This window comes from Leopardus geoffroyi, chromosome B2, assembly GCF_018350155.1.
Source record: "Leopardus geoffroyi isolate Oge1 chromosome B2, O.geoffroyi_Oge1_pat1.0, whole genome shotgun sequence".
NCBI classification, from domain to species: domain Eukaryota; kingdom Metazoa; phylum Chordata; class Mammalia; order Carnivora; family Felidae; genus Leopardus; species Leopardus geoffroyi.
In genome coordinates, this window is record NC_059332.1 from 29490469 (window position 1) to 29515996 (window position 25528).

The 25528-nt window shown below is 47.1% G+C and overlaps 2 protein-coding genes across 4 annotated transcripts; both read right to left on the reverse strand.

Annotated features, from left to right (window-relative positions):
• Positions 1-1021: 1021 nt before the first annotated feature.
• On the reverse strand, positions 1022-13422 carry FLOT1 (flotillin 1). 3 transcript variants are annotated; one of them, XM_045500650.1, is made up of 13 exons: positions 13314-13422; positions 12667-12723; positions 12297-12372; positions 12117-12207; positions 11736-11879; positions 11480-11599; positions 11296-11391; positions 10920-11072; positions 3997-4178; positions 3790-3835; positions 3535-3672; positions 3060-3224; positions 1022-1666 (listed from the first exon to the last, which is right to left on the reverse strand). In XM_045500650.1, exons 2-13 carry the CDS (start codon positions 12707-12709, stop codon positions 1637-1639), a joined length of 1284 nt encoding a protein of 427 aa, XP_045356606.1. In that variant the 5' UTR covers positions 12710-12723; positions 13314-13422; the 3' UTR covers positions 1022-1636. The 3 variants fall into 3 exon arrangements, with proteins under 3 accessions (XP_045356606.1, XP_045356605.1, XP_045356608.1); XM_045500649.1 differs by having other exon boundaries at positions 13030-13347; XM_045500652.1 differs by lacking the exons at positions 11480-11599; positions 13314-13422 and adding an exon at positions 13030-13222.
• A 177-nt stretch (positions 13423-13599) lies between these two features.
• On the reverse strand, positions 13600-15231 carry IER3 (immediate early response 3). The gene is made up of 2 exons (XM_045500653.1): positions 14657-15231; positions 13600-14557 (listed from the first exon to the last, which is right to left on the reverse strand). Exons 1-2 carry the CDS (start codon positions 14864-14866, stop codon positions 14297-14299), a joined length of 471 nt encoding a protein of 156 aa, XP_045356609.1. The 5' UTR covers positions 14867-15231; the 3' UTR covers positions 13600-14296.
• Positions 15232-25528: the final 10297 nt, after the last annotated feature.

Consider the following 25528-nt stretch of genomic DNA (forward strand, 5'->3'; position numbering starts at 1 on the left):
GAACTGAGATGAATGTTAGTGTGTAACTGGTTCCCAGACCAGCAGGCATCAACATCCTCTTGGAACTTATAGAAATGCAGATCCTCAGGCCTACTGGGATGTACTAAACCAGAAACCAGTTGACTACAGCAATCTGTTTTAACTGTAGTCTGGGAGAATCTCATGAATGAAGAGTTGGAAGCTACTACTGCACCACTTCCAAAGTATAGCACATCCAGGGTTCATTTGGGTTATGGCTCTGTGTCCTGTTTTCTGTTACCCTTTGGCATTTTCTCAGTTAACACAAGGGAAAGATAACTAGTGAGGGATGCCACGTCATGGTCTAAAGTGACTTACACCTAAAACCTACCCCATGCTTCTAAGTACACAAAATAAGTCTCAAAGCTACCTTAGAAATTTAAGTTAACATAATTTTCCTTGGCCCTATTTTCAGTAATTCTGGGGACTAGTGCAGTTCTCTCCATTCCTTTCATTTCAGCATGCTTTCTGCCTGTAGCCAACTTTTGCAGGAAAAAAAAAGTTGTGCAACTTTAACAGTGTATAAGTAACTTCTCCCATTCTAAAAAGTATTTAAAAAAATTTTTTTGTATCTTTTTTGTTTTTGAGAGAGAGCACGAGTTGGGGAGGGGCAGAGAGAGAGATGGAGCCACAGAATCCGAAGCCAGCGCCAGGCTCTGAGCTGTCAGCATGTGGGGCTCAAATGCAGGAACCGTGAGATCATGACCTGAGCCAAAGTGAGTCACTTAACCAACTGAGCCACTCAGGCGCCCCTTAAAATTTTTAATGTTTATTTTTGAGAGAGAGCGAGCGTGAGCATGAGTGGGGGAGGGGCAGAGAGAGAAGGAGACACAGAATCTGAAACAGGCTCCAGGCTCTGAGATACCAGCACTGAGCTCAATTCGGGGGTTGAACTCCGGAATGGCAAGATCATGACCTGAACTGAAGTTGGATGCTTAACTGACTGAGCCACCCAGGTGCCCCAAAAGTCTACTGAATGAAGGGAATAAGCTACATACTAGCATTCATTTTGAATGAATTCTGCTTTATTAATTGTTCATCAGTATTTGTAATTTGTAATTTTTTCTGTTTTTGAGAGAGTGTGAGCAGGGGAGGGGCAGAGAGACAGGGAGACACAGAATCCACAGCAGGCTCCAGGCTCCAAGCTGTCAACACAGAACCCAATGCAGGGCTTGAATCCACAAACCGCAAGATCATGACCTGAGCTGAAGTCGAATGCTTAACTGACTGAGCCACCCAGACACTCTAGTGTTAGTGCTTCTTAACAGCAATTGATTTGACAAAGTTGCGAACCTCCAGGCCATCTCTCAAGTTTGGGTCAGGAAAATTCTAGACAATAGGCTCACACAGTGTAATTAGGAAGTTAAATAAGCCGGGTGAGTAGGATAATCAGAAGACTGGCATGGGAACCCTGGGGGACCGATACTCTTGGCAGTGTAGGGTTGGCAAAGGGAGCAACCATTCCCCTTCAAGGCAAGGCACAGGCAATTTGGCAAGGAGATGAGGGGTGGGACCCCAATGTCAAAGGACATGCTCAGGGAAGCCAGTTGTACATGCAGTGTGGGAACCATTCTGGCAACTTGAGCCATGAGGCTAGGCATCAGCGAAGGTTGACGGCTCAAGCTGTTCGCAAAGGCTTGTGGTTAACCTGGCAAAAAGACAATGGTGATGACACTTGGGAACCAGGTACCCTGTTCTCCCAGCTCCCCATTTGGATGAAGGCTGAAGGGAGGACATGCATTTCCAGGAGTCTTCTAAGAAGTTTTTTTTCTGCCACCCTACCCTACCCTCTTGTCAAGTGGTCATTAGGACCCATGTACAGCAACATATCACTGAAGAGGAGCGGAGAGGGCCAGAGCCCTTTCACAGACCCTCCTCAGCTCCTAATCTCTCAGTGCTTTCAATGAAGGCCTCAAGAAGGCTCCAAGGAAACTAACTTGAAGGGCACTTCTATATATTTTTAATTTTTATTTTTTGAGAGAGAGAGAGAGAGAGAGAGCAGGGGAGGGCCAGAGAGAGAGGGAGAGAGAATCCCATCCAGGTTTTGCACTGTCAGCACAGAGCCTAATGTAGGGTTCGAACTCAAAACTGAGATCATGACCTGAGCTGGAATAAGAGTTAGACACTTAACCAACTGTAACCAACTGAACCACCCAGGCACCCCCCCCCCCTCTCTCTCTCTCTCTATATATATATATATATATTTTTTTTTTTTTTTTAATGTTTATTCATTTTTGAGCAACAGAACAGGAACGGGGGAGGGGCAGAAGAGAGAGGGAGACAGAGGATCTGAAGCTGGCTCTGAGCTGACAGCAGCGAGCCTGATGTGGGGCTTGAACTTACAAATCGTGAGATCATGACCTGAGCTGAAGCTGGACGCTCAATCGACTGGCCATCCAGGTACCCCATATTTTATATATATATATATATATGTGTGTGTGTGTGTGTATATATATATATAAAATCCCCTCAGCAATTCAACATAGTAAATAGTATTATTAATATGATTTTAAGGTGAGGAATGAGGTACAGGGAAGTAGAGAACTTGTCTAAGATCACAGCTAGCAGGCACTGAAGCCAGGATTCACACCAGAACAGTCTGGTTCCAGGGCCTGCTTTCTGACCTCTACCATAATCTATAGGTGAATAAACAGACACCAAGAAAAGCAGTAATATGCCTTGGAATTAATTGTCAACAGGCTGCAACTAGTTTCTTGTGCTAGTGGGGCCACAAGGCTCTAGAGGATGGTCAGCCTGGGTTTAAAGGCTAGCTTCACCAGCTGTATGACAGGGGCTAAGTTCCTTAACATATTGGAAGTTGTTTCTTTACTTTGTAAAATACTACTTACCCAAAGGATACTTTGATTTTAAAAAACAAACTATATGTGTAGAAGCTTAGCAGTGTGTCTGGCACACAGAAAACAAAAATGTCAATGGTCCCCAAGCCTCCTTAGTGCTGGTCCCACTACTAGGCCCGCTGCATCACATGCCCCAGGAACCCAGAAATTCTGTTCCACAGCTCCCACCCTACAGACCCTCACCTGGGAGATGCTGACGCCTGTGAGTCTTTCCACGCTCTCTGGCAAGCGGCTCAGTATGTCCAGTACTTCCCCTGTCACTTTGGCCGCCCCCATGGCCCCGCCTCCACTGGACACCAGTGTGATCTTTTTGGCAGAGGTCAAGGGACCACTGATCTCCTCTGCTACCTGGTAGGTGAGAGATGCCCACTCAGCACCTGTGGTCTGACCACACTCCTTCCTAAAACGCCTTACCCTGGGCTTCAAGATCCTTGATCTGCTTCACTTTGTAAAGATCATCCTTCCTTGCTTTGGTTGCTGGCTTATAATTCCCACCCCTAATTTATGGTCCCCTAGCCTGGTTCTCCCCAAGCCCACCCTACATTCCCTTTCCATTTCCCTTTCCATTTCCCTTTCCCTTTCCATTTCCCTTTCCATTTCCGCCCACCCTACACTCCCTGGTTCTGTTCCTCTCCTGGTGCCCACACAACCTCCAGACCTGGGGCAGCTTCTCCAGCAGCATGTCCAGCTGAGCAGCCTCCTGGTACAGCTGGAATGCTTCCGCTTTCTTGGCCATCTGCTCAGCCTCGGCCCGGGCTCGAACCCCTATGGCAAAGGCCTCAGCCTCCCCACGCATCTGAGAAGGGTACAGGAAAGTTGTGGTACTGATGGCTGTAGTTAAGGATAAGGAACCCCAGCTGATACAGCAACCCCTACTCCCTCCACAAGCCAGCAAGGGCCCCTCTTAACTCACCTTCACAGATTCAGCTTCTGCCTCAGCCTGCATAATCAGTTGAGACCTGGGCACAGAAGGGGAGGGAGGGGCTGAGGAGGGGCAAAAGGCAGACCCCATTGGAGAGACAGGGGCTCATGTAACCCGAGTTCCATAGAACTCAGTTCTTCATCTGGGGGCACCCACATGGTAAAGGATCCAGGATGGGGCCTGGGAAGGGGCATTTACTTCTCTGCCTCAGCTAGGCGCTCCAGCTTGTAGCGCTCAGCCTCGGCTGGCTTCCGAACTCGGGCCTCCAGCTCCTTCTCTCGGCGGGCGATCTCCTGTTCCTGCACTGCCACCTGCTGGGCCCGCTCCACCACCTGCACCTGTACCCGCTGCTCCTCGATCTGCTGCTTAGTCTTGGCCACCTGGGTAGGAGTGATGCTCAACATCAGGGCTGAAGGGCAAGTTCCCAGGAACCGCAGAGAGAAGCCAGAGCTCCGGAGAGAGATATAAACAGAGTAGGCACATGAAGTTAGTCCTTGGCGGGTTCAGCCAGCCCAGCAAAGTCCATTTCCCATATGGATCCCAATCATAGCTTGGGGGATGGCCTGATCCTTCTCAGAGGCAATATCAAGGGTAGGGCATTTTCTAAGCAGCCTCAGCATCAAGAGATGCGTAGGGCTGGGATCCAGTCCCTGTTCTCCCTTGGCCATGCTAAGTTTCCCTCTGTTGAGCTCCCCTATTAGTCTATTTCTCCACAGTGTCCACTGCTAGAGTACGAGCACTGGAGGGCTCTGGTGCAGTGGCCGTCTTCCACCTTTAGGCTCACTCAAACCCATGTACTTCTCTCCATCTGTACTCCAGTAAACTTCCTGCAAGTCACCCTCAACTCTAGCCTGACCTGCCAACAGCTGCCTACTGGCTTGGGGTGGGGGCGGGGGCGGGTGTATGTATGTATCTTTTTCACTTTTATTTTTTGCATATGGTACAAATTCAAAAGAAAAAAAAAACGAATAATGATAAGCAAGGCTTCCATCCACTTATTTCCTCAAACCACCTTGTTCCTTTCCCCAGAAGCAACCATTGTGACCAGCTTCTTGTGTATTCTTCTCCCAGGGACATTCAAAGCATCTACAAGAATGTGTAAATATAGAATTCCTCTTATTTAGGCATATTTCTTTTTCTAATTCCTTGTAGAGTAGAGATCAGAAGGCTCTTGCCAAGATTTTGGTGAGAGGTACCAGAGAAAAACATGTGTCTTTATTATCTCACTGCTCTGGCTCAGCCATGTACCAACATCCCTGTGGGTCTTATCAATACCAGAGATGGTGCCCAGCCTCTAATGCAGCCATCTGTTCACTCAAGAACAGTGCTTCTGAGTATGGCACCCTCCAGTGTCTTTGACCCTAAAATTCCAAACAGGTTCCAAACTGGACTAGTTGCTCTCTACCCCAGAGTGCAGGATCTCTCTGTGTTGGAGTCCCTCCTGCCCGCTTTAAGCCCACTTTTTTTTTTTTTTTTAAATGTTGTTTATTTTTGAGACAATGTGAGAAACAGAGTGAGAGCAGGGGAGGGGCAGAGAGGGAGACACAGAATCTGAAGCAGGCTCCAGGCTCTGAGCTGTCAGCCCAGAGCCTAATGCAGGGCTTGAACCCACAAACCATGAGATCATGACCTGAGCAGAAGTTTGACGCTCAACCCACTGAGCCACTCAGGCACCCCTCCTGTTTAAGCCCACCTTTTGATGAAATAACCCCCAGCAGCTTCCTCAGAAAGAGCATATGGACAATAAGTTTTTGAGATCTTGCTTTTCTGAGGCTTTTTTTCCCTACCTTTCTATTTGAATGACAATTAGGTTGAGTACAAGTTATTATGTTAAAATTCATTTTCCCAAAATAAATAAATAAAGTTTTAAAAAGGTTGGGGGGGGACACCTGGGTGGATCAGTCAGTTAAGCGTCCGACTTTTGATTTCAGCTCAGGTCGTGATCTCACAGTTCATGGGTTTGAGCCCCACGTTGTGTCAGCTCAGCCTACTTGGGAATCTCTCTCTCTCCCTCTCTGTCTCTCCCTCACTTGTTTCTCTCTCTCTCTCTCAAAGTAAGTAAGTAAACTTTAGAATTCATTTTCCATGAATTTTGAAAGCATTTCTCCATGGTCTTCTAGTTTCTTGAGAAATCTGAAGTCATTTTGATGGCTGACCCTTTGAGATCTGTTCTTTTTCTGTGGAAGCTTTTAGATCCTTTCTTTGTTCTCCATGTTCTGAAATTTCACAGTGTAGTTGTTTTTCATTCATTGTATTACATACTTGGTAGACGGTTTCAACCTAGAAAGTCATACCTTTCAGAATAACCATTTAAAAATGTTTTCCAGGGGCGCCTGGGTGGCTCAGTCGGTTAAGCGGCCGACTTCAGCTCAGGTCGTGATCTCGCGGTCCCTGAGTTCGAGCCCCGCGTCGGGCTCTGTGCTGATGGCTCAGAGCCTGGAGCCTGTTTCTGATTCTGTGTCTCCCTCTCTCTGACCCTCCCCCGTTCATGCTCTGTCTCTCTCTGTCTCAAAAATAAATAAAGGTTAAAAAAAAAAATTAAAAAATAAAATAAAATAAAATAAAAATGTTTTCCATTGGCAATTTTCCTCCCAGTTACTTTGTTCTGTTGATTTATTAGATTAATAAATCTACAGATTAGGATTAATGAATTTATTAAAATTAGAATAATTTATTAGAATTAGGTTAATAAATCCCTTGAATAGAATTTCTTTCAATGTGATTTCCGCCCTCATTTCTCCCATCTTATTAATTTCTAGGAGCTCTTTTAATTATTTACTTATTTTTAATTATTATTTTTTATTTTTGAGAGAGTGAGAGCACACACGCACACACCAGTGGGGGAGGGGCAAAGAGAGAGGGAGACACAGAATCTGAAGCAGGGTCCAGGTTCGGAGCTGTCAGCACAGAGCCCAACACAGGGCTCAAACACACAAACCGTGAGATCTTGACCTGAACTGAAGTCAGACATGCAACCAACTGAACTACCCAGGCACCCCTAGGAGCTCTTTTATTTATATGTTTATTTATATTATTTTTGAGAGAATATAAGTGGGGAAGGGGCAAAGAGAGGGGGAGACCGAGAATCCCCAGTAGGCTCCACACGTCAGTGCAGAGCCTGATGCGGCGCTCAATCTCAGGAACCGTGAGATCATGACCTGATCAAGATCAGACGTTTAACTGACTGAGCCACCCAGGCACCCCTAAGAGCTCTTTTTTTGTTTTCTGTTCTATGTCCTGATTTTCTGGATGTGAATTTTCCTCTTATCTCACTGGGGGTATTAAAATTTTTTTTTAAACTTTCTTATCCCTGCATAGTATATATATCCTTCAAATCACTTTGCTGTTTGTGGTTTTGGTCTCAGTCTTCCATGTTGCAGTATTCCCTCATATATCAGGTAATTCTTGGCTGTCTGCTCACAGTAAAGGAGGTTTAAAACAGTGAAAGGAAACTGTGGGCATGTGGATAAAGCTTGTTGACTTTGAGCTTCACTCTAGGGTGATTGGGCAGGTCACCTGCTGAGGAACCTCTGATTCAGAATCTTTAAGCCTTTCCCTTTGGATTGGTCATGTTCCCCAGCATGGTCTTCTGATGTCTTCTTTGGAAGATGGAGGGTCTGGGGGGCAAATGGGGTAAGGGAGTTAGGGGAGGCTGTCAGCATTTAGTATTCAATGGTCAGTCACATCGTGCCTGTCATTGATAAAGTACCAGGCCCTCACCTGTGCCTAGCTGGCTCATATCATATCCTCTAGTTTTCTCTTGTCAGATAATAAACTTCCCAATGTCTACTAGGGCAAAGAAGGGCCTATGACCAAAGACATAGGGAGCCAGAGAGGAGCTGAGAAGTGACTTTTTATCACATTTACCTCATTTCTCCTCATTTCAACAGTCTCATCACAACTCCAGAGGCACCTGTTGCTGCTATCTCCCGAGCCTCAGCTGATTACATTGTTTCTCCCTGCGGCTCTGGCTCAGCTGTCTCAGACTGGCTTAGTCAATTATGATGGCTTTCTGGCTTCCAAAATGATATTATGCTTTCTGTTCCTTCTGATTCTATTCTCTGCATCTGTTTTCGTCTTCCCTTTCTTTTCAAAAATCACTCTATGTGGTTTTAGTGAGGTTTTAGAGGGAGTGCAATTAACTATATTTATTCAATCCATCATCTTTGAGAAAGCTTCCAACTTAAATTCCTGCTTCCTCTCTTGTCTTCTGACAATCAATTCTCCACATAGCAGCCAGACTGATCCTTGTGAAAATGTAAATTAGACCATGGCACCACATTGCTTAGAGTTCTCCAATAGTATGGGACACCTAAGTGCCTCAGTCAGATGAGCGTCTGACTCTTGGTTTTGACGCAGGTCATGATCTCATGTTTCGTGGGGTCGAGCCCTGCACTGGGCTCCGCACTGGTAGTGTGGAGCATTCTTGGGATTCTCTCTCCCCCTCTCTCTCATCTTCCCCTGCTCTTGTGTGTACACTCTTTCTCAAAAAAAAAAAAGTTCTCCAATAGCATTCTACTGGGTTTTGAATTCTAAGTCTCCATCACGACCACCTGAACCCTATGTGACCTGGCCATGCCTACCTTGCCATCTCACTGCATACCAGCCACACCAGATCAGAGCCCTCCTTTCTGTTCCTGGGATATACCAAGCTTTCCTACCTCAGGGCCTTTGCACATGATGGTCCTCTGCCTAGCCACATACGGCTATTTATATTTAAATTAATATTAAATACAATTAAAAGTTCTGTTCCTACATTTCACTAGCCACATTTGAAGCACTGAACATCACAGCACAGAGATGCCTGGGTGGCTCAGTGGTCAAGCATCCGACTTCAGCTCAGGTCATGATCTCGCAGTTCGTGAGTTCAAGTCCCACATTGGACTCTGTGCTGACAGCTCAGAGCCTGGAGCCTGCTTCAGATTCTATGTATCCCTCTCTCTCTGCCCCTCCCCCACTTGCATTGTGTGTGTGTGTCTCTCTCTCTCAAAAATAAATAAACTTGAAAACGAATAAAAACAATTAAAAAATGTGTAAAAAAAAAAATCACAGCACAGATTTACAGCACTTCCATCACCATAGAAAGTTCTATTTGAACAGCATTGGCCTAGAATGTTCTTGGTCCACAACTCTTTACATTGCTGGCTCCTTCTCATCTTCAGGTTTATCTCATAAATCACTTCCTCACTGAAGCTTTCTTGGATCACCCCTAACCTAATATAGTACCTCTCCACTGTTTTTTGCTCACTCTGTGTATTTCTATCATAGCACTTAAACAAGAACCCATAAAAATTATGTACTTGCTTATTAGCTGTTTCCTGTGTTATAATGTAAGCTCCACAAGGGCAGGAATCTTTTCTGCCTTATATACTTACCTCCAAAACAATGTCTGGCACATAGTAGGCACTTAATACATATTTATTGAATGAATCCTTATTTCATGAGCACCTAGCACAAAGCCTGGCACAAAATAAAGAACTCATAAAAGCTGGAACAGAGCCAAAATCAGCTCAATCCTTTGATCTTCAGACAAATAAAGCCATTTTTAGAAGGTTAAGGACCACTCAAGCAAATGGTTTCCACAATGTTAATGCTTTTCAAACTCCAGTGTGTACATGAATCTCCTGGGGATTTTGTTAAAAATGCAGGCTTTGGGGGCACCTGGCTAGCCCAGTTGGTAAAGCATGTGACTCTTGACCTCAGGGTCGTGCATTCATGTCCCACACTGGGTCTGCAGCCTACTTAAAAAAAAAAAAAAATGCAGATTCTGATTCAGTCAGTAGGACTGGAGCCTGAGATTTTGTATCTAACAAGTTCCACAGTGATGCTGATGCTGATGCTGATGCTGCTGGTAGGCAGACCATGCTGAGGAGCAAAGCACTCACTATACTCAATTACCTGTCAAACCACCAGGAATTTAACATCATAAACTAAAGAGGTTTTGCACTTCATTAGGCTTTTAGCCTGTACCAATTCTTGGCAAAACCAAATTTCATAATATTGCCATCCTCTGGGTAAAGGTCTCAAAATACAGTTGATTTTCATTATTTGTGGTAGATCTGTTCTATAGAGTAGCCATGAATACTGAATTAGCAAATACTTATTTTGCTGTTAGGTTCCTGTGAGCCCTTGGTCACAACATTTTCATCAACAGATTAGTATATGTCCTTGTTTTACATGTGTTTCTGTTGAAAGATACCTTATGTAATATACATTGTTAATTCATTAACAGCGAACTCATAGCCAAAAGCACTATAACTCCTGTCTGAAAGAAGCTTATCTAACACATGTATTTTCTCTATAGGCATATCACAGCCTCCTTGCACTTAGAAATACTTAGCACTTTAGCAGTACGCTTGGGGGCCATTTTAAACAGCAAAATCACCAACAAAAAGTACAAAAATGCAAAAAACGTGGCAGTAAATATACTGTGAAAAAGACAGTTTACCTTACGAGAGCTGAAACAGGAAGGCAGAACATCTTGTTCAACCTCCGCTGCACGTTAGGCAACTCAAAGTTTTCACTGCTCTGTGCATTGTGTGCAAATGACCACAAAGGTGCCACAAGTACTGTTTCTGGGGTTACCAATAAATTTTTGAGTAGGCAAGTTCTCAAATACAGAATCTGCAAACAAAGAGGACTGATCATGCCTCCTTGCAGTATCAAGAGCTGCCCATATCTCACTTTGCAGGATTCAAAGCTCACATCCATGTTTTTCTTCCTCACGCCCTTCTTGGATCACCAGGGCTGCTGTGAGCCCATGGAAAATCAGAAAAAGGTGCCCCTTCCCCTGGGTGGATGCGGAACCATTGACCTGTGGCAGAATGCACAGTATGGTGAGCAGAGCATGGGCTGGATCCTAGCTCTGCTTCACCCCATTCACCCAGGTGCCCTTTCACAGGGAACAGTCTGCCCAAACATATGACCAGTCCTATTGACCATATCCCTTCTTGGCCTTTACTTTTCAACTGAAATGGTTAGGTTTTTCAAATCTTCCTCATATGGAGGAGTTGGGTCAGAAATGGACAGCCAGAGTAAAGGGATCAGAGTTAGAATCTGAGAAAGTGTGGTAGCCTGAGATGGAGGGCCTGAGAGGAACTGCCCAGTGTGGTAGCTCTGACCTGAAGCTGATAGGCCAAGTCAGCCTGTGCTCGGCGGGTGTTGACCTCGATGTCATATGCAGCCTTCTTTAGCTCATAGTCTCTCTGTGCTTTGGCCATCTCGATCTCACTCAGGTACTGAGCAGACACCTTTTCCTGCTTGGCTTTGGCCTCCTGTCCACACAGAGATCAGGAAGGAAGTCAGAGTAGGGAGAGGAAGGCCCCGTGGGGAGAGCCTGCTCCTCACCAGGCTCCCCTGCACGTGGCCTCATCTATGTCCTCTGCCAACCCAGCTCTACCAGACCTCACTGAGATATGCCTCTTCCATCCCCTCTCCCGCTGCATGCCCAACAAATCCATAGTGACCAACTGACCCCCCAAGTGGGATCTATCTCACCCGGATCCCAGCATCTCTTTTGGCTTCTGCTTCCCCAATCCGAGCATCTTTTTGGACTTGAGCTGTTCGAGCCTTCCCTAAAGAGTGCAAATAATCCTGTGGGAGAGAAGCAGAAATCAGAATCCTCAGGAAGGTTTAAGAGATGGGAGCAGGGAACTGGAGAAGATCAGCCACCTAGGTATACCTGATCATCATGAATGTCCTTCAGGGTATAGCTAACCACACTGATGCCCATGTTGACCAGGTCTGAGGAGGCCACTTTGAAAACTTGCTCTGAGAATTTCTGCCTGTCCTTATAGATTTCCTAGGGTAACAGAATGGTAGGAAGGAGGAATTTAAGCTCTCAGTCCTCTGGCTACTGTCTCCCACAGACTAGCTTGGCCCAGAGGCCCAACTCACTCTGGTATGCCTTCCCGATCTTTCCCTGCCCTCAAGCCCACCTCCACAGTCATGTGGGCCATGATAGCCCTCTGGTGGCCCTCCAGAGTCTCCAGTGCAATGTGGGCAATCTCAGCCTCTGTCTTCCCCAGGAACATCTGGCAGGCAGCTGCCAACATCTCCTTGTTCTGCCCCTGGATTTTCACCTGTAGCCAGAATAGGGATAGAGTGAGTGTGGTGAAGGTCTCATGAAGCCAGGTAGGAAGCAGGAAAAGAATGGAAGAGTCAAGTGCCTCGGGAGTCCCTGGAGAAGGTGAGACTTCGCAGAGAAATTTCTCTGCAGCCAGAGGTTGGGAAGGCCATGGTCAGAAGATTCTTAATGTCTGGGGACACAGAAGGTGATGAAGGAATGGACATCAGGGGAAAGGCTCTGAAAGCCTCACCTGGGCAATGCCAGTGACTGAGATGGGGACCCCATGGCGAGTGTAAACCTTTTCACTCTTGACATTGAGGGTCAGTGTGTTGAGAGAGATCCTATGGGAAAAAGGAGTGGACAGTGAGAAAAAAAAAAAAGGAAAGAGAGAAAACTAGGGTTCCCCTTCCCTGGTTCTCTTTCTACTTACCTCTGGATTTGCTGGATGCAGGGCAGGACAAAAACACGCCCTCCAGCTACCATGACTGGGGGGCTTCGGCAGAAACCTGCAAGGTGAGGGGGCAGTAAGTTGCAGTGGTGAGGGGTAGGGCTAGAATATGGAAGACTGAAAAACTGGGGTTGGGGGGGTAATCCCCACGAGGAAATCTGGGAGCTGGAGGGGAGACAGTCTGGGCCTTGGAAGGGTAGCGACTGGTAATCACAAATGGGTGGCTTGCAGCCATGGGGGGTGGGGTGGACAGAAGGCTTGGCGCTGGGGAGCTGGTAGGGAGAAGAGTAAAGGGCAGAGGCAGGACCGCAAGAGTCTGGGGGGCACTGGCTGAGAAGAGAACATTACTTACCGGAGACCACCATGGCCTCATTTGGGCCACAGGTGAAAAACATGGCTCAGGTTAGAGCTGGAGGAAAGGGAGAGAAAAACTTTGCGGGCGAGGTCCACAGAAGTGAATACTCTCTCTTTCCAAGGCCCAGTCCCTTCCACACCCGTGGGTCCGTTAAGACATTTCCCTCTGCAGTCCCACAGATCCCCAGCGGCTCCCTCCCACGCCGGCTTACGGCCACTCCCTGCCCCTGCCCCGTCCCGCCTTCAGTGAGGACAGTTTCTCGCTTATCTGATAATGCTCTCCCGCGCCTAGCGGACCCCAGACCTTGAGCCACCCTCCCCGCTCCTCCGCAGCCCGACTACATCTCCCCTCCCCACCCACCTCCCCGCACGCTGGCTGCGGCCGGGCTGGGGTCTCGGCAACGGCTGGGGCGCGCAGCCGATCTGGGGACTGAGCAGCGGTCCCGACGCACCGCCTTCCGGAAAGCTGGGCCTGCGCCCGCGCAGCTCACCCGGCCGCACCCTGTTGCTGCGGCAAACGCGACCCCGCCCCACGCGGCGAGCCAGCCCCCCTCACCCCTGCGCCCTCGGCCCGCCCCTTTCCCGGCAGGCCACGCTCTGGTTCGCAGCCAGCCAGCCAGCCAGCCAGCCAGCAGCCGGGCCTACCGAGGCTGCTGGGCTGGCGGCCGCCCCCGCCGTCGCCCTTCCCCAGCTGCGAGCTCCGCCCCGGGATGCAGGACGTGACTTCCGTGGGCCTGGCAACCCAGGGCGGGGGACATTGCTTCATCTCGGATTTGCTCGGCTGTGCTAACTGGGAAAACCACGCGTTGGCAAAGAACGACCGCATCCGGTCACCTGGGGCGGAGCGTCCGCTAGGGACGTGGACCCAGCTCCTCCCGCCGGCCCGAGGAAGAATGGGGAATCGCCGCTTGCAAAGATACATTCAGATGACTGCTGACCGTAAATCGAGTTTATTTGTGTTCACAGAACATACCGGGCGACCCCACAGCCGCCCCCGATAGCCCACCGGCCTTTGACACTGTAGCCACCCCTTGGGGGCAACTTCGAGGAGATCCTCGGACAAGGACCTTATTCCCAACAGTCCGCCAAAGCCTCACACAATAGATCCGCGGAGGTGACATCCTGGAGGACGGAATACCAGTCCCTAAACCTCAGACCCGCCACCATCCTTGCCTCAGCCCGGGCGCTCTCCAGGACCCAGATCCTCTCCATTCCTTCTCGGGAGAAGGATCTCCCCAAGTTCTGGGAGCCCTGCTTCCACGTTTCCCACAAAGCTCAAATACTAAGAGATCTGCATTTTCAGTAGGGGGGCACATCTCACACCTCTGCATAAGTTAAAATAAATATTACATACACCCCTCCATCACCTAGGGGAACATACATAAATACATATATAAATATTAATTAGGATCAATAAGAAATAAATTAATGACGCTCTTCCCCACCCGGTCTCGCCCCGGAGTGTCGGTACTCCTCTAATCCCAGGCTTGGGCTGGAGTCTCCGCTGCAGTGTTGTCAGTTAAAATTGCCTCGGAAGTCCCAGTTTGGGATACGCTCTCGCGCACCAGGTACACCTGGTGTTTCTTTGGTTTTTCGGATTCTTTTGAGGGGGATGTGGGGAGTCCCGGTTAGAAGGCGGCCGGGTGTTGCTGGAGAAATGTGCTGAGGTCCAGAGCGTAGTCCGAGGGCTCAGAGGTCAGATTAAGGGACTCGAGGACCGGGGGCGCAGGGGTGGGCGTGGGGGATGCGCCGCTGGAGGTGTCCTCCGGAGTCAAGGGTGCCGGCACACCCTCTTCAGCCATCAGGATCTGGCAGAAGATGACGGTGAGCAGAAGAAAAAGGAGCCTTTTGGCAGGGTTCGGATCCTCGACTGGCAGCTGGCGCCGGACCTGAAGAGAGACAACGAAGGGAACAGGTTAGCTGAGATCTCGGGGTTCGGCTGTTCCCGCTGCCCTGCCCCACCTGCTGCCTACTTCCTCCACACTCACCACTCGTGGGTACAGGACCCTACGGCTGCGCTTTCGATGCCCGCGGGAGGAGCTGGGGCGCGGGGCAGGGGCCACCGCGGGCTCCGGAAGAGGGTCGAAGGTGAAGATCTCAGGACCAGATCCCCGCCGGGGTCCGGGGCTGGTGGAGGAGACAGGGGTTGGGGCCCGCAGAACGGTCATGGTGGGGAGGGAGCTGCGAGAGTGACACATCGTGAGCTGAGCTGGGCGGAAGACCGAATGACGACCCGTGGTCGTGCGGAGCAATTTTTGTGCGCCCTGGAATGGGCGGATCCTTTTCGACTCCACCCACGACTGGGAGTGGTGGCCGGAGCGAGCTGGAAATTCCGAAGATTAAGCCGAGAGAGGGAGTGGCCTATGCAAGTTTAGGCGCCCAAGCGTGTGTTGTGAGTGTGTGAGTTGTGAGTGGAGTGGGTGAGTTCCCGGACTTCAGGCACATGTCGGGACATGTGGTAGATGGAGACGGGCCAACAGATAGCTTAGAAGGTGGTTGGGCCACAGGTCCCATCTCTTGGGAAGCAGGAGGACTTACTGCTACAATAGTGACCTAGCAAGTCAGGAAATTACAGTTACACAGGCACATTTATACCCTCGTAGATGCACGCAGAAAACGCACACACCCCAAGAGGAAAGTCATTACTGAAATAGCCAAGACGACATGGAAAAATGAACTACACACGGACACAATGCTTCCTGCCTCAACACACACTGTATTGTAGGGGCAGTAAAAATGGTCTCTTCTTTGGCTGGTCTAATAATTAAATTGATATAAGATAGATTAACAGGAAAAACAACAAGTTTAATTACCTACTTCTGGAACCCAGGAAGCCATGAGACTCAAGGCAGTAAAGCAATTGAGGCTTGTAAGCAATCTTGAGCTAGGGAATGGATCAGTGGCCTGGGGCTTCAAAGAGGAGGAGGTCAATTCAGAGGAAGATAAGAACCGAAGTTTGGGAGTCAGAAGTTTGCCTTGCCAAGAGTAAGTCTTTCAGATAAAAGGTTATCTGTGTAATAGCTCTCTTTATCTTTCAGGCCTCTATCTAAATTCTTTTAGCCAGTTGAGGGAGAGAGGTAAAAAGCTTTTCCTGAGTCTTCTGGGTATTGATTGCCTTCAGCTCAAAATAATTCACATGGCATAGTGGCACATTTTGGGGTGGCCTATTCTGCTCTTCTTTAACGTGTACATAACACATGCATGTGCGTGTGCACACACACACACAGAGCAAAGGTGCAGAGACTTTGCAAGGACAACATAACAAAGCTACCCACTTAAATGTGTGCAGAAATGCTCACATAAGGCTGGTGCAGAAAGGCAAGAGGTTAGCAGCCACCCAGATTTGTCCCTTGTCATATAGAAAAAATAACAAAATTTATGTGAAGAACATTTTAAACTGTGAGATGTTATGCAAATATGGTAATGGTAATAAGAAGGGAGAGGCGCTTAGCTAAAAAAAAAATAGAGAATTGACACATTTTCATAACTGCCTTAGAGACAGCTGCTCATGGACACACAATTTAACATCCTTTGAGCATTCACTGGTGCTGGGTACCCTGTTGAAGGTACTGATCAAAGTACTAGGGTTATGAATTCCGGCATATGGGCTGCTGAGTGAGGCAAGCCAGATTTAGTGGGCACCTCACCCTTGTGGGCCTTACCTTATGCATGCGGGGGGGGGACCCCAATCAGGAGAACTGTTTTGAGGATCTTTTTAAAATTTTTATTTAATTTTTTAAAATTTCCATCCAAGTTAGTTAGCATATAGTGCAACAATGATTTTAGGGGTAGATTCCTTAGTGCTCCTTACCCATTTTTCTCCCTCCCATAACCCCTCCAGTAACCCTCTGTTTGTTCTCCATATTTAAGTGTCTCTTATGTTTTGTCCCCCTTCCTGTCTTTATATTATTTTTGTTTCCCTTCCCTTATGTTCATCTCTTTTGTCTCTTAAAGTCCTCATTTGAGTGAAGTCATATGATTTTTGTCTTTCTCTGACTAATTTCACTTAGCATAATACATTCCAGTTCCATCCACGTTGTTGCAAATGGCAAGATTTCATTCTTTTTGATTGCCGAGTAATACTCCATTGTATATATATATACCACATCTTCTTTATCCATTCATCCATCGATGGACATTTGGGCTCTCTCCATACTTGGGCTATTGTTGATAGTGCTGCTATAAACATGGGGGTGCATGTGCCCTTAGAAACAGCACACCTGTATCCCTTGGATAAATGCCTAGTAGTGCAATTGCTGGGTCATAGGGTAGTTCTGTTTTTAGTTTTTTGAGGAACCTCCATACTGTTTTCCAGAGTGGCTGCACCAGCTTGCATTCCCATGTTTTGAGGATCTTAAGGAAACCGAAGACTAAGTGTAAAGGGGGACCCAAAGGAACTAGTGTTCACGCCTGTCTAATCAATAAGGTGGAAAAAACAAAAAGGTAAGACTTCATGGAAGAGTGGCATTTGAGATGACTTTGAACTGTGGGTGGGATACCACAGAGTCAGATGTGTAAGATGACTGTGAGGAAGAGAATGGAATCAGCAAAGGCCTTGAGCTGGAAAAGTACAGGATATGTTTGGGGAATCACAAGAAAAACAATCTTACAGTAAGTTTCCTGTAAAGGAGTAGTGGGAAGTAATGATACGTGAAAGGAGGTAGGCAGTGTGGAGAGAACTTAGCTGCCAGGCCAGGAAATTGAGTTTGACTCTAGATTGTGGATTCTGTGGGTCATGGGAGGATATAAAAGGAGGACAGTTCAAGCTGGGAACTAAGTAGGGCATGGGATAGGAGGCTATTGGAAAGGTTCAGGTGGAAGATAACAAGGGCCTGAGATGGGCTATGGCAGAGGGAACCAGGAAGAGGGGTGCAGTAAGAGACACTTGTAGCACAAGACCACAGGGATTTAGTAATGAGATGGGAATCGTTAGAATCACGGAGCATGGAGAGTGCGGTGCTGACAGTTAAGAATATGAAGGCTTTAAGGCTGACTCCAGGGATTTGAAATGCATCTGGCTCAGGTCTTTACTCCAGATCATATTATGCCTGGTGTACACAGAGTACGTATATGATCTCTTCCATTACAGGCTGTGCTGTGTCACACATGTCTTTGTGCCCTCCATAAAACCCAGCAGAGTGCCTTACATGTAGTAGTGGCTCAACAGTCTTATTAAATGAAAGCTGAAAATGCACATATGGTATTCACACAGTGGCTGGGTCACCCCAAGCTTTGAGACATGGATATACTCTTTCAAGCCGCACATACAAAGTTACATCTTAAGAACAGCTGGGACAATTCTTTTTCTTTTTTTTTTTTTTGAGAGACAGAGAGAGACATGGCACAAGTGAGAGAGAGCAGGAGACACTGAATCCAAAGCAGGCTCCAGGCTCCGAGCTGTTAGCACAGGTCCCGATGAGGGGCTCGAACCCATGAACAGGAGCTCATGACCTGAGCTGAAGTTGGACGCTCAACCAACTGAGCCACCCAGGTGCCCCTAGCTGGGACAATTCTTACACACATAACAAACAAGGAACATATGATGGTGTTTCTCAACCAAGGACATGTGGGATGCAAATAGAGGACATCCCCACAACTGGGCTAAAATAGATACACTATTTCTGTATATACAACTGCTTCCTGGGCCTCTATGTTTCTTTATTTTACACCCATCATTGCTGTCTAAACTCATGTATTACACACTTCTTCCTGACCAACATAAAACACACCTCTACAGAAACACATCCCTTTCCCATACCTGCCTTTCACACCTGCCACCATCCTTGTTTTCACACCCAAGCAGTGAGCCCGCACAGCTACCTGCATCCTTATTCCAAGGGAACCTGCACGCCACACAACTATTAAAATGAATACATGACTATTGGCATGCGTGCATGGGCCCACATACGTGCTCACACAGATGTAAATTGGGGGTGGGGGAGATAGTGATGATGGAAGAAACAGGCTTGGTGGGAGAGAGGTGGGGGCACCCAAGGTCAGGAATGCACAACTTGTTTATGATGGAAATTTTCTCTAGGGCATTAGGCAGGGGAGGGGAAACAAAGCCGGCTGTCAGGATCTTGTTTCACCACTACCTCCCACATCTGGAATCTGGGCCTCCAGCTGGGCCTAGTTATCTTTACTGTCCTCCCGGCACAGAGAGACCTTTCTTTGTGGCAAGGCCAGAATGGGACAGAGCAGAACGAGACAACGCATACTGCTCGCCATTCCTTCTCAACCAATGTCATCCCTGTTTCTGCTACCGTCAGAGACACACAGCTCTCCCCACCACCTCCTCACACACAGGAAGCTAGGGAAAGGTTGAGAGTGAATCATTAAGCCAATGAAAGGGTGCGGGGGTGAGTGCTGGGGGATGAGTTAAGGCCAGGAAGGGCCAGGGGCTGAGATGGCAGCTGCACCAGTTCTCACTGCCCTAATCCTGGGCAAACAGGCCGCTGGCCCGTTTCCATTCCACTGCTCTCACTGCTCCTCATTTCCTCTCCATCTTCCCCAGGATTGCCATGCTCCTTCACTCCCCTCATTTGACCCGTGAGCTTGACCTCCTGCCAACCTCTTTCTTAGCCCCGTGTGCATTTTCTTACAACACTTGCTACCTTGGGGAATCATTTTATCTATTTGTTTACTTTTTGTTGTTTGTCTCCCCCACTGGAATATAATCTCCATAAATATACAGGACCACATCCGCCCTTTTCCTCATGATGTCTTGGTGGTGTCTCCAGTACATGGCCTTTCACCTAGTAGGGGGTTAATAAATATTCTTAAATCCATCTTCTCTGAGGAGCTACCCCTCACCCTCAGAGGTATCTGTTTATCCAGCTGTGTCCCTTCAAAGGTTCCCCCCCCTCTCCCCCAATGCTTCCTCTCCAAAGAGGAGACGGGGGATGCTCAACTGTGGCTCAGGGGAATCTGCCATTAAATTGGAAATAACTGTGCAGGCGATGGTTGGAAAAGCCCTGGCCCTCACTCTGTATAAATCCCTGGCATAAGAGTGAGTCGTGCCTGTTGGCCACCTAGAGTATTGCTGTATTGCTGACTGAAGGCTAGTATGGGGGACAAAGGTAATGGGAAGGAGACAGATATTTGGAAGTGGGAACTTTTGAAAAAGGGAAACAGGGTTAGAGGGCTGGAGTCAGGGTACTCAAGGAACAGAAACAGAAAAGCTCAGCAGCACCTGGATGTTTGGTAGATATTCAGTAACTTTGTTGACTTGACTTGGTTTTGCAGTAGAAAGGAGACATGATGTAGCAAAAAGAACATATTAGAATCTAGTGGTGTTAGAGGAAACTGGGTTTAAACCCCAGCTTTGCTACCTATTAACTATATGATATTGGGCCAGCTACTTAATTTCTCTGAAAAGGTTCCCTCAATTGAAATGTGGGTGCACCTGCACCCCAAAGTTTATAGCAGCACTATCAACAATAGCCAAAGTATGGAAAGAGCCCAAATGTCCATCGATGGATGAATGGATGAAGAAGATATGGTATATATATACAATGGAGTATTACTCAGCAATCAAAAAGAATGAAATCTTGCCATTTGCAACTACGTGGATAGAACTAGAGGGTATTATGCTAAGCAAAATTTGTCAGAGAAAGACAAATATATGACTTCACTCATATGAGGACTTTAAGACACAGAACAGATGAGCACAAGGGAAGGGAAGCAAAAATAATATAACAGGGAGGGGGCCAAAACGTAAGAGACTCTTAAATACAGAGAACAAACAGAGGGTTACTGGAGGGGTTGTGGGAGGGGGGATGGGCTAAATGTGTGAGGGGCACTAAGGAATCTACCCCTGAAATCATTGTTGCACTATATGCTAACTAACTTGGATGTAAATTAGAAAAAGAAAAAAAAAAAAAAAAAAGAAAAAAAGAAAGAAAAATGGGCAAATTGGCTTTCAGGTTACTGTGAGGATTAAGTATATAAGTATACTGCTCCTAGGCACATAGCAGGTGCTTTTTCCCATGATGGCCACTATTATGATTATATGAAGAGGGGCTACTTCGGGGGAGATATGGGCAGCAGTGAGCTAATCCAGGAGTAGAAGACCAGGGTGACAAAATAGCCTCAAAGTGCTAACATCATCAGGACATAGAGTTTCTCTTTTGGGGTGGCTGGGTGGCTCAGTCAGTTAAGCGTCTGACTTCGGCTCACGAATTTGAACCCTGCATCGGGCTCTGTGCTGACAGCTTGGAGCCTGGAGCCTGCTTCAGATTCTGTCTCCCTCTGTCTCTGCCTCTCCCATGCTCGTACTCTGCTTTTTCTCTCTCAAAAATAAATAAACATTTTAAAAAATTAAAAAGAAAGGAATTTCTCTTTCTCTTTTCGCCCCAACCCCTTCCTTCCCTCTCCATCTCAGGCAGGTTTTGTGGCTTTTTTCTTTTCTTCAGAGAAGCAGAGGCTTCTGCATTCCTAGTTCTTGTTCAGCGAGTTGACTGATTTTAAACACCCTTCCCCTGGCCCCATGCACACACATTCTAGCTGGAACAATTCTTGCCAGAGGCATGGCAGTAGGGTGAGCTGGTGAATTCTTGGCAGCAAGTTAATAAATGACCCTCAAAGATGCCCATTTGGGCCTTAGGAAGGTCAAGATCAGGCCCTGACAGTTTTCCCTGATGCAAAAGGAAGCCAAGAGTGCCTGGAGCACCAAGGCAAGGTCACAAGACAGCATGATATCCCCTGTCCTGGTATACAGCCTGGTTCATGCTAGTTCAGTCCAACTCAACCAAAATTTCCTGGAGGCTGCTGAGAATGGGGAGCTGGGAAAGGACCCAATGTGCCTGTTCTTGTGCCAACACTGGCTTTCTAGGACCCGGTGTTGTAGTTCCTCCCTTTGGCCTCACATTTCTTCCTATCAGATAATAACTCCATGAAAGCAGGACTTTATCCACCTTGTTCACTGCTCTATATTCAGTGCCTAGAACTTTACTTCTCCATCATTACAGGCTGCCTGAAAAAGCTGGACATGTAGGGCCCTTTAACTCAATGTTACAGAGTTGTTCATGTGGGAAACAGCTTGCATCTCTCTGTAGAGTGCTCCCATGTCAGTATTGGAGAGTATGATTGCAATTTAATTCAAAGCATAATATGGGTGGTGGGGAAGGGGAAAGTGCAACAAGTAAAGTATTCCCCCCTTTGTCCGACCTTTTCAGACACCCTGTATTTACTGGATGAGTATTTGTAAAGTCAAGTGTTTAGATTAAAGGCTCTCTGATGTCTCTCTCTCCTCTGCAACCCCATGATTCACAGTGTCTCCCATGGGTTCTCAAAAGTTAAACTAGGCCTCCCTCCTATTTTCAACACAGCCACCATAAGCCCTTTTCTTTGAAGGTTGGGAGAGGCCTCTAGGGGTGGGATGAGAGCTCCAGGCTGGCCTGCCTCCAGCTGCCAGCCGGCCCTCCTCCTGGTATCGCGTGTTAGCACTAGGGCTTGACTGCCTGCCAGGGGGTGAGCCCTGAAGCTGGTTTTCTGGGAAGGGTAGGTGCCTGTGTGAGTCAGAACCAAGTAGGGGAAAAAACATGTTCACTCAATCTCTGGCACCCTCCTGCCTGGCCTGGCTTTGGCCATGAGCTCATGAAAGAGGAAGCTGGGCCAGGCAGACAGTAGCCCTGCCTTCCCTCAAGTTTTCTCTCCGTGGCCTCACAGATTCCCTGGAGTGTCTGGGCCTCATGTTGCCGTCATCCTGGCTCCAGAGTGGCCCTGACCCTTTTATGACAGTCTCCCTTCCCAGACGATTGGTCAGTTGTTTCCCCAGATTGGAAATCCCACCCGGCACAGAAGGGGATTGCTCACAAGGGGAGGCTGAAAATACTCTGTCCCTTGGGTCTGTTGATCTCCACCAGGAACCATGACTTGTTTGGGTTTGCTCCTGTAACCACTGAATCTCTGGAATAGACCAAGAGGTTCTAACCCTGAGAGCCTGAATTAAGGAGCTAGGGTTCCCAGTTCAGGAAAGAAACAGAGGGTCTCAAACTACTGGGCAGCTGAGCTACTCTCAGGGTTGCTTTATACTGAGACTTATCTAATATTTTTGGCATGCAGAACAGTCCACTACCAGAAATGCACTTTTTATTTCAGTGGAAATTATGACAAGGATGGGCTACAAAGAACCTTCCTAACTCTCCTTCCCACTGTCCATCTTGTATGTCTTCCCCAGAGCTTTCTTGTTAAAAGATGGACTTGACTGGGGCACCTGGGTGGCTCAGTTGGTTAAGCGTCCAACTTTGGCCCAGGTCATGATCTCATGGTTCGTGAGTTTGAGCCCCGAGTCAGGCTCTGTGCTGACAGCTTGGAGCCTGGAGCCTGCTTCGGATTCTGTGTCTCCCTCTCTCTCTGCCTCTCCCCAGCTCATGCTCACACTCTGTCTCTGTCAAAAATAAACTTAAAAAAAAAAAATTAAAAAAAAAGATGGACTTGACCAAGTCAGTGCTTGCCAAGCAATTCTGTGCCTCCAGACTCTCCAGTAGGGCTGCGCTGGTTTCCCGACCTAAGTCCGGGCAACTTCGTGGGCTTTCTCTCTCAGCTCCCCCAATGCTTTCCTCCTGACCGGAGATACAGCACTATTTTTTCACATGTGCCAAACTCTTACTCATTGGACCCTTCACACATGACACAAGCAGTTTCCTCTCTTTTTTCCTCTCCATCCTCCTGGGAATACCCTGCCCTTACTCCCACAAGCAGAATTAGTCCATCTACTTCTTTTTAAAAAAATATATTTATTTATTTTTGAGAGAGAGAGAGGGAGAGAGGGAGAGAGAGAGAGAACACAGGTGGGGGAAAGGCAGAGAAAGAGGGAGACACAGAATCCGAAGCAGGCTCCAGTACAGCAGGCTGTGCTGACAGCTCGGAGCCCCAATGCAGGGCTCAAACTCACAAACCTGTGAGATCATGACCTGAGCTGAAGTCAGACACTTAACCAACTGAGGCACCCAAGCACCCCTAGTCCATCTACTTTGTACATAAACCTCTTGAGGCATAAAACACAGTTTACTATAGTCATTTGTTTATTGATCTTTCTGATTACCTGGACATGCCATTGCCCTTTCTGGTTGCCATGACCAGACACTGTGATGCAGCCATTTTGATGCCAGGAACATTTTGACAAGGCAAAAAAAGTTATTAAATTGGGGCGCCTGGGTGGCTCAATAGCTTGAATGGCCAACTTCAGCTCAAGTCATGATCTCGTGGTTTGTGAGTTCGAGCCCCACATAAGGGCTCTGTGCTGACATCTCAGAGCCTGGAGCCTGCTTCAAATTCTGTGTCTTTCTCTCTGCCCCTCCCCTGCTCATTCTCTCTCTCTCTCTCTCTCTCTCTCTCTCTCTCAAAAATAAACATTAAGAAAAGTTTTTAAAAAGTTATTAAATTGTCAGCACTTAGAGAAAATAAAAAAGAGGGGTGCCTGTGTGACTCAGTCAGTTAAGCATCTGACTCTTGATTTCGGCTCAGGTCATAATCTCACAGTTGTGAATTGGAGCCCCACAACAGGCTCAGTGCAGAGTTCAGAGCCTGCTTGGGATTCTCTCTGTCTCTCTGTCTCTCTCTCTCCCTCTCTCTCTGCCCCTCCCCTGCTCGTTCTCTCTCTCTCTCTCTGTCAGAATAAATAAATAAACTTAAAAAAATAAATAAAATCAGAAAGAAATGTACAAACCAGGTTTTCTCAACCCATCTCTATGGGTTGTGCTCATCCTGACTCCCACCTTTTCACATAGAAGTTGCTAGTGTTTGATGATATTACCTTTTATAAAAAGTCAGGTATATTGAAGTATAGCTTACATACAGTAAAATGCACCCTTTTTAGGAGTACAGTTTGATGAGTTTTGACAAACTAATATAGTTGTGCAAATGTCACCCCAACATGATATAGAATATCTCCATTGCCCCAGAAAGTTCCTCATGCTCCTTTGTAGTCAATACCTGCTCTCCACTCCCAGCCCCTAGTGACTACTGATCTGATTTCCATTCATGTAGTTTTGCCTATCCTAAAATGTCATATAAATAAGACTATATGAGACACTCTTTTGTGTCTGGATTATTTTGCTTAGTATAATATCTCTGTGATTCATCCATGTTCTTGCACAAATCAGTAGGTCTTTCCTTTTGATTTCTGAATAGTATTCCATTGTATAAATATACCACAGTTGGCTACTCATTCACCATTGGTGGACATTTGTGTTTTTTTCTTCTTTTTGGCTATTATGAATAATGCTGCCGTGAACTTTTTATATGACTCTTTTTGTGGACATGTGTTCTTTTATTTTTCTTGAGTAAGTATCTAGGAGTAGTATAATTAAGTATAGATTTAACTTTAAAAGAAATTGCCATGTTGTTTTCCAGAGTGGTTTGCCATTTTATTCTTTGACAAGGACTATTTTAAGGAAGCTGCCTCAAAACATCTCTGTTGCTGGGGCAGCTGACTGGCTCAGTTGGTAGAGCATGCAACTCTTGACCTCAGGGTGGTGAGTTCAAGCCCTACTTTGGGCTAAGTATAGCTTACTTAAAAACAAAACAAACAAGAAATCCCCGTCAACCAAATCTGCCAAGTGAAAATGTTTTCTTCATCAGAGAACAGGTTCTCTTTTAGATTACCTCAAGGGACAGGGATGGGATGGAATGCAGCTATGTCCTTGGTTAGCTATTGATCCTCTAAAGGACTGGCATGTCCTCAGGATGCTGCAGCAATTTCCCTTGGAACTGCAGCAGCTCCAGGAACACACCCTCCTGACCTCACCCAACAACCTTGTGGCTCAGTATCTCTGTCTGCCTTGCTTCCTGCTCCCTTGTAGGCACTGTTCTTTCTGACTGCTATACATGAATCAATTCAGTTAGTCTTCACAAAC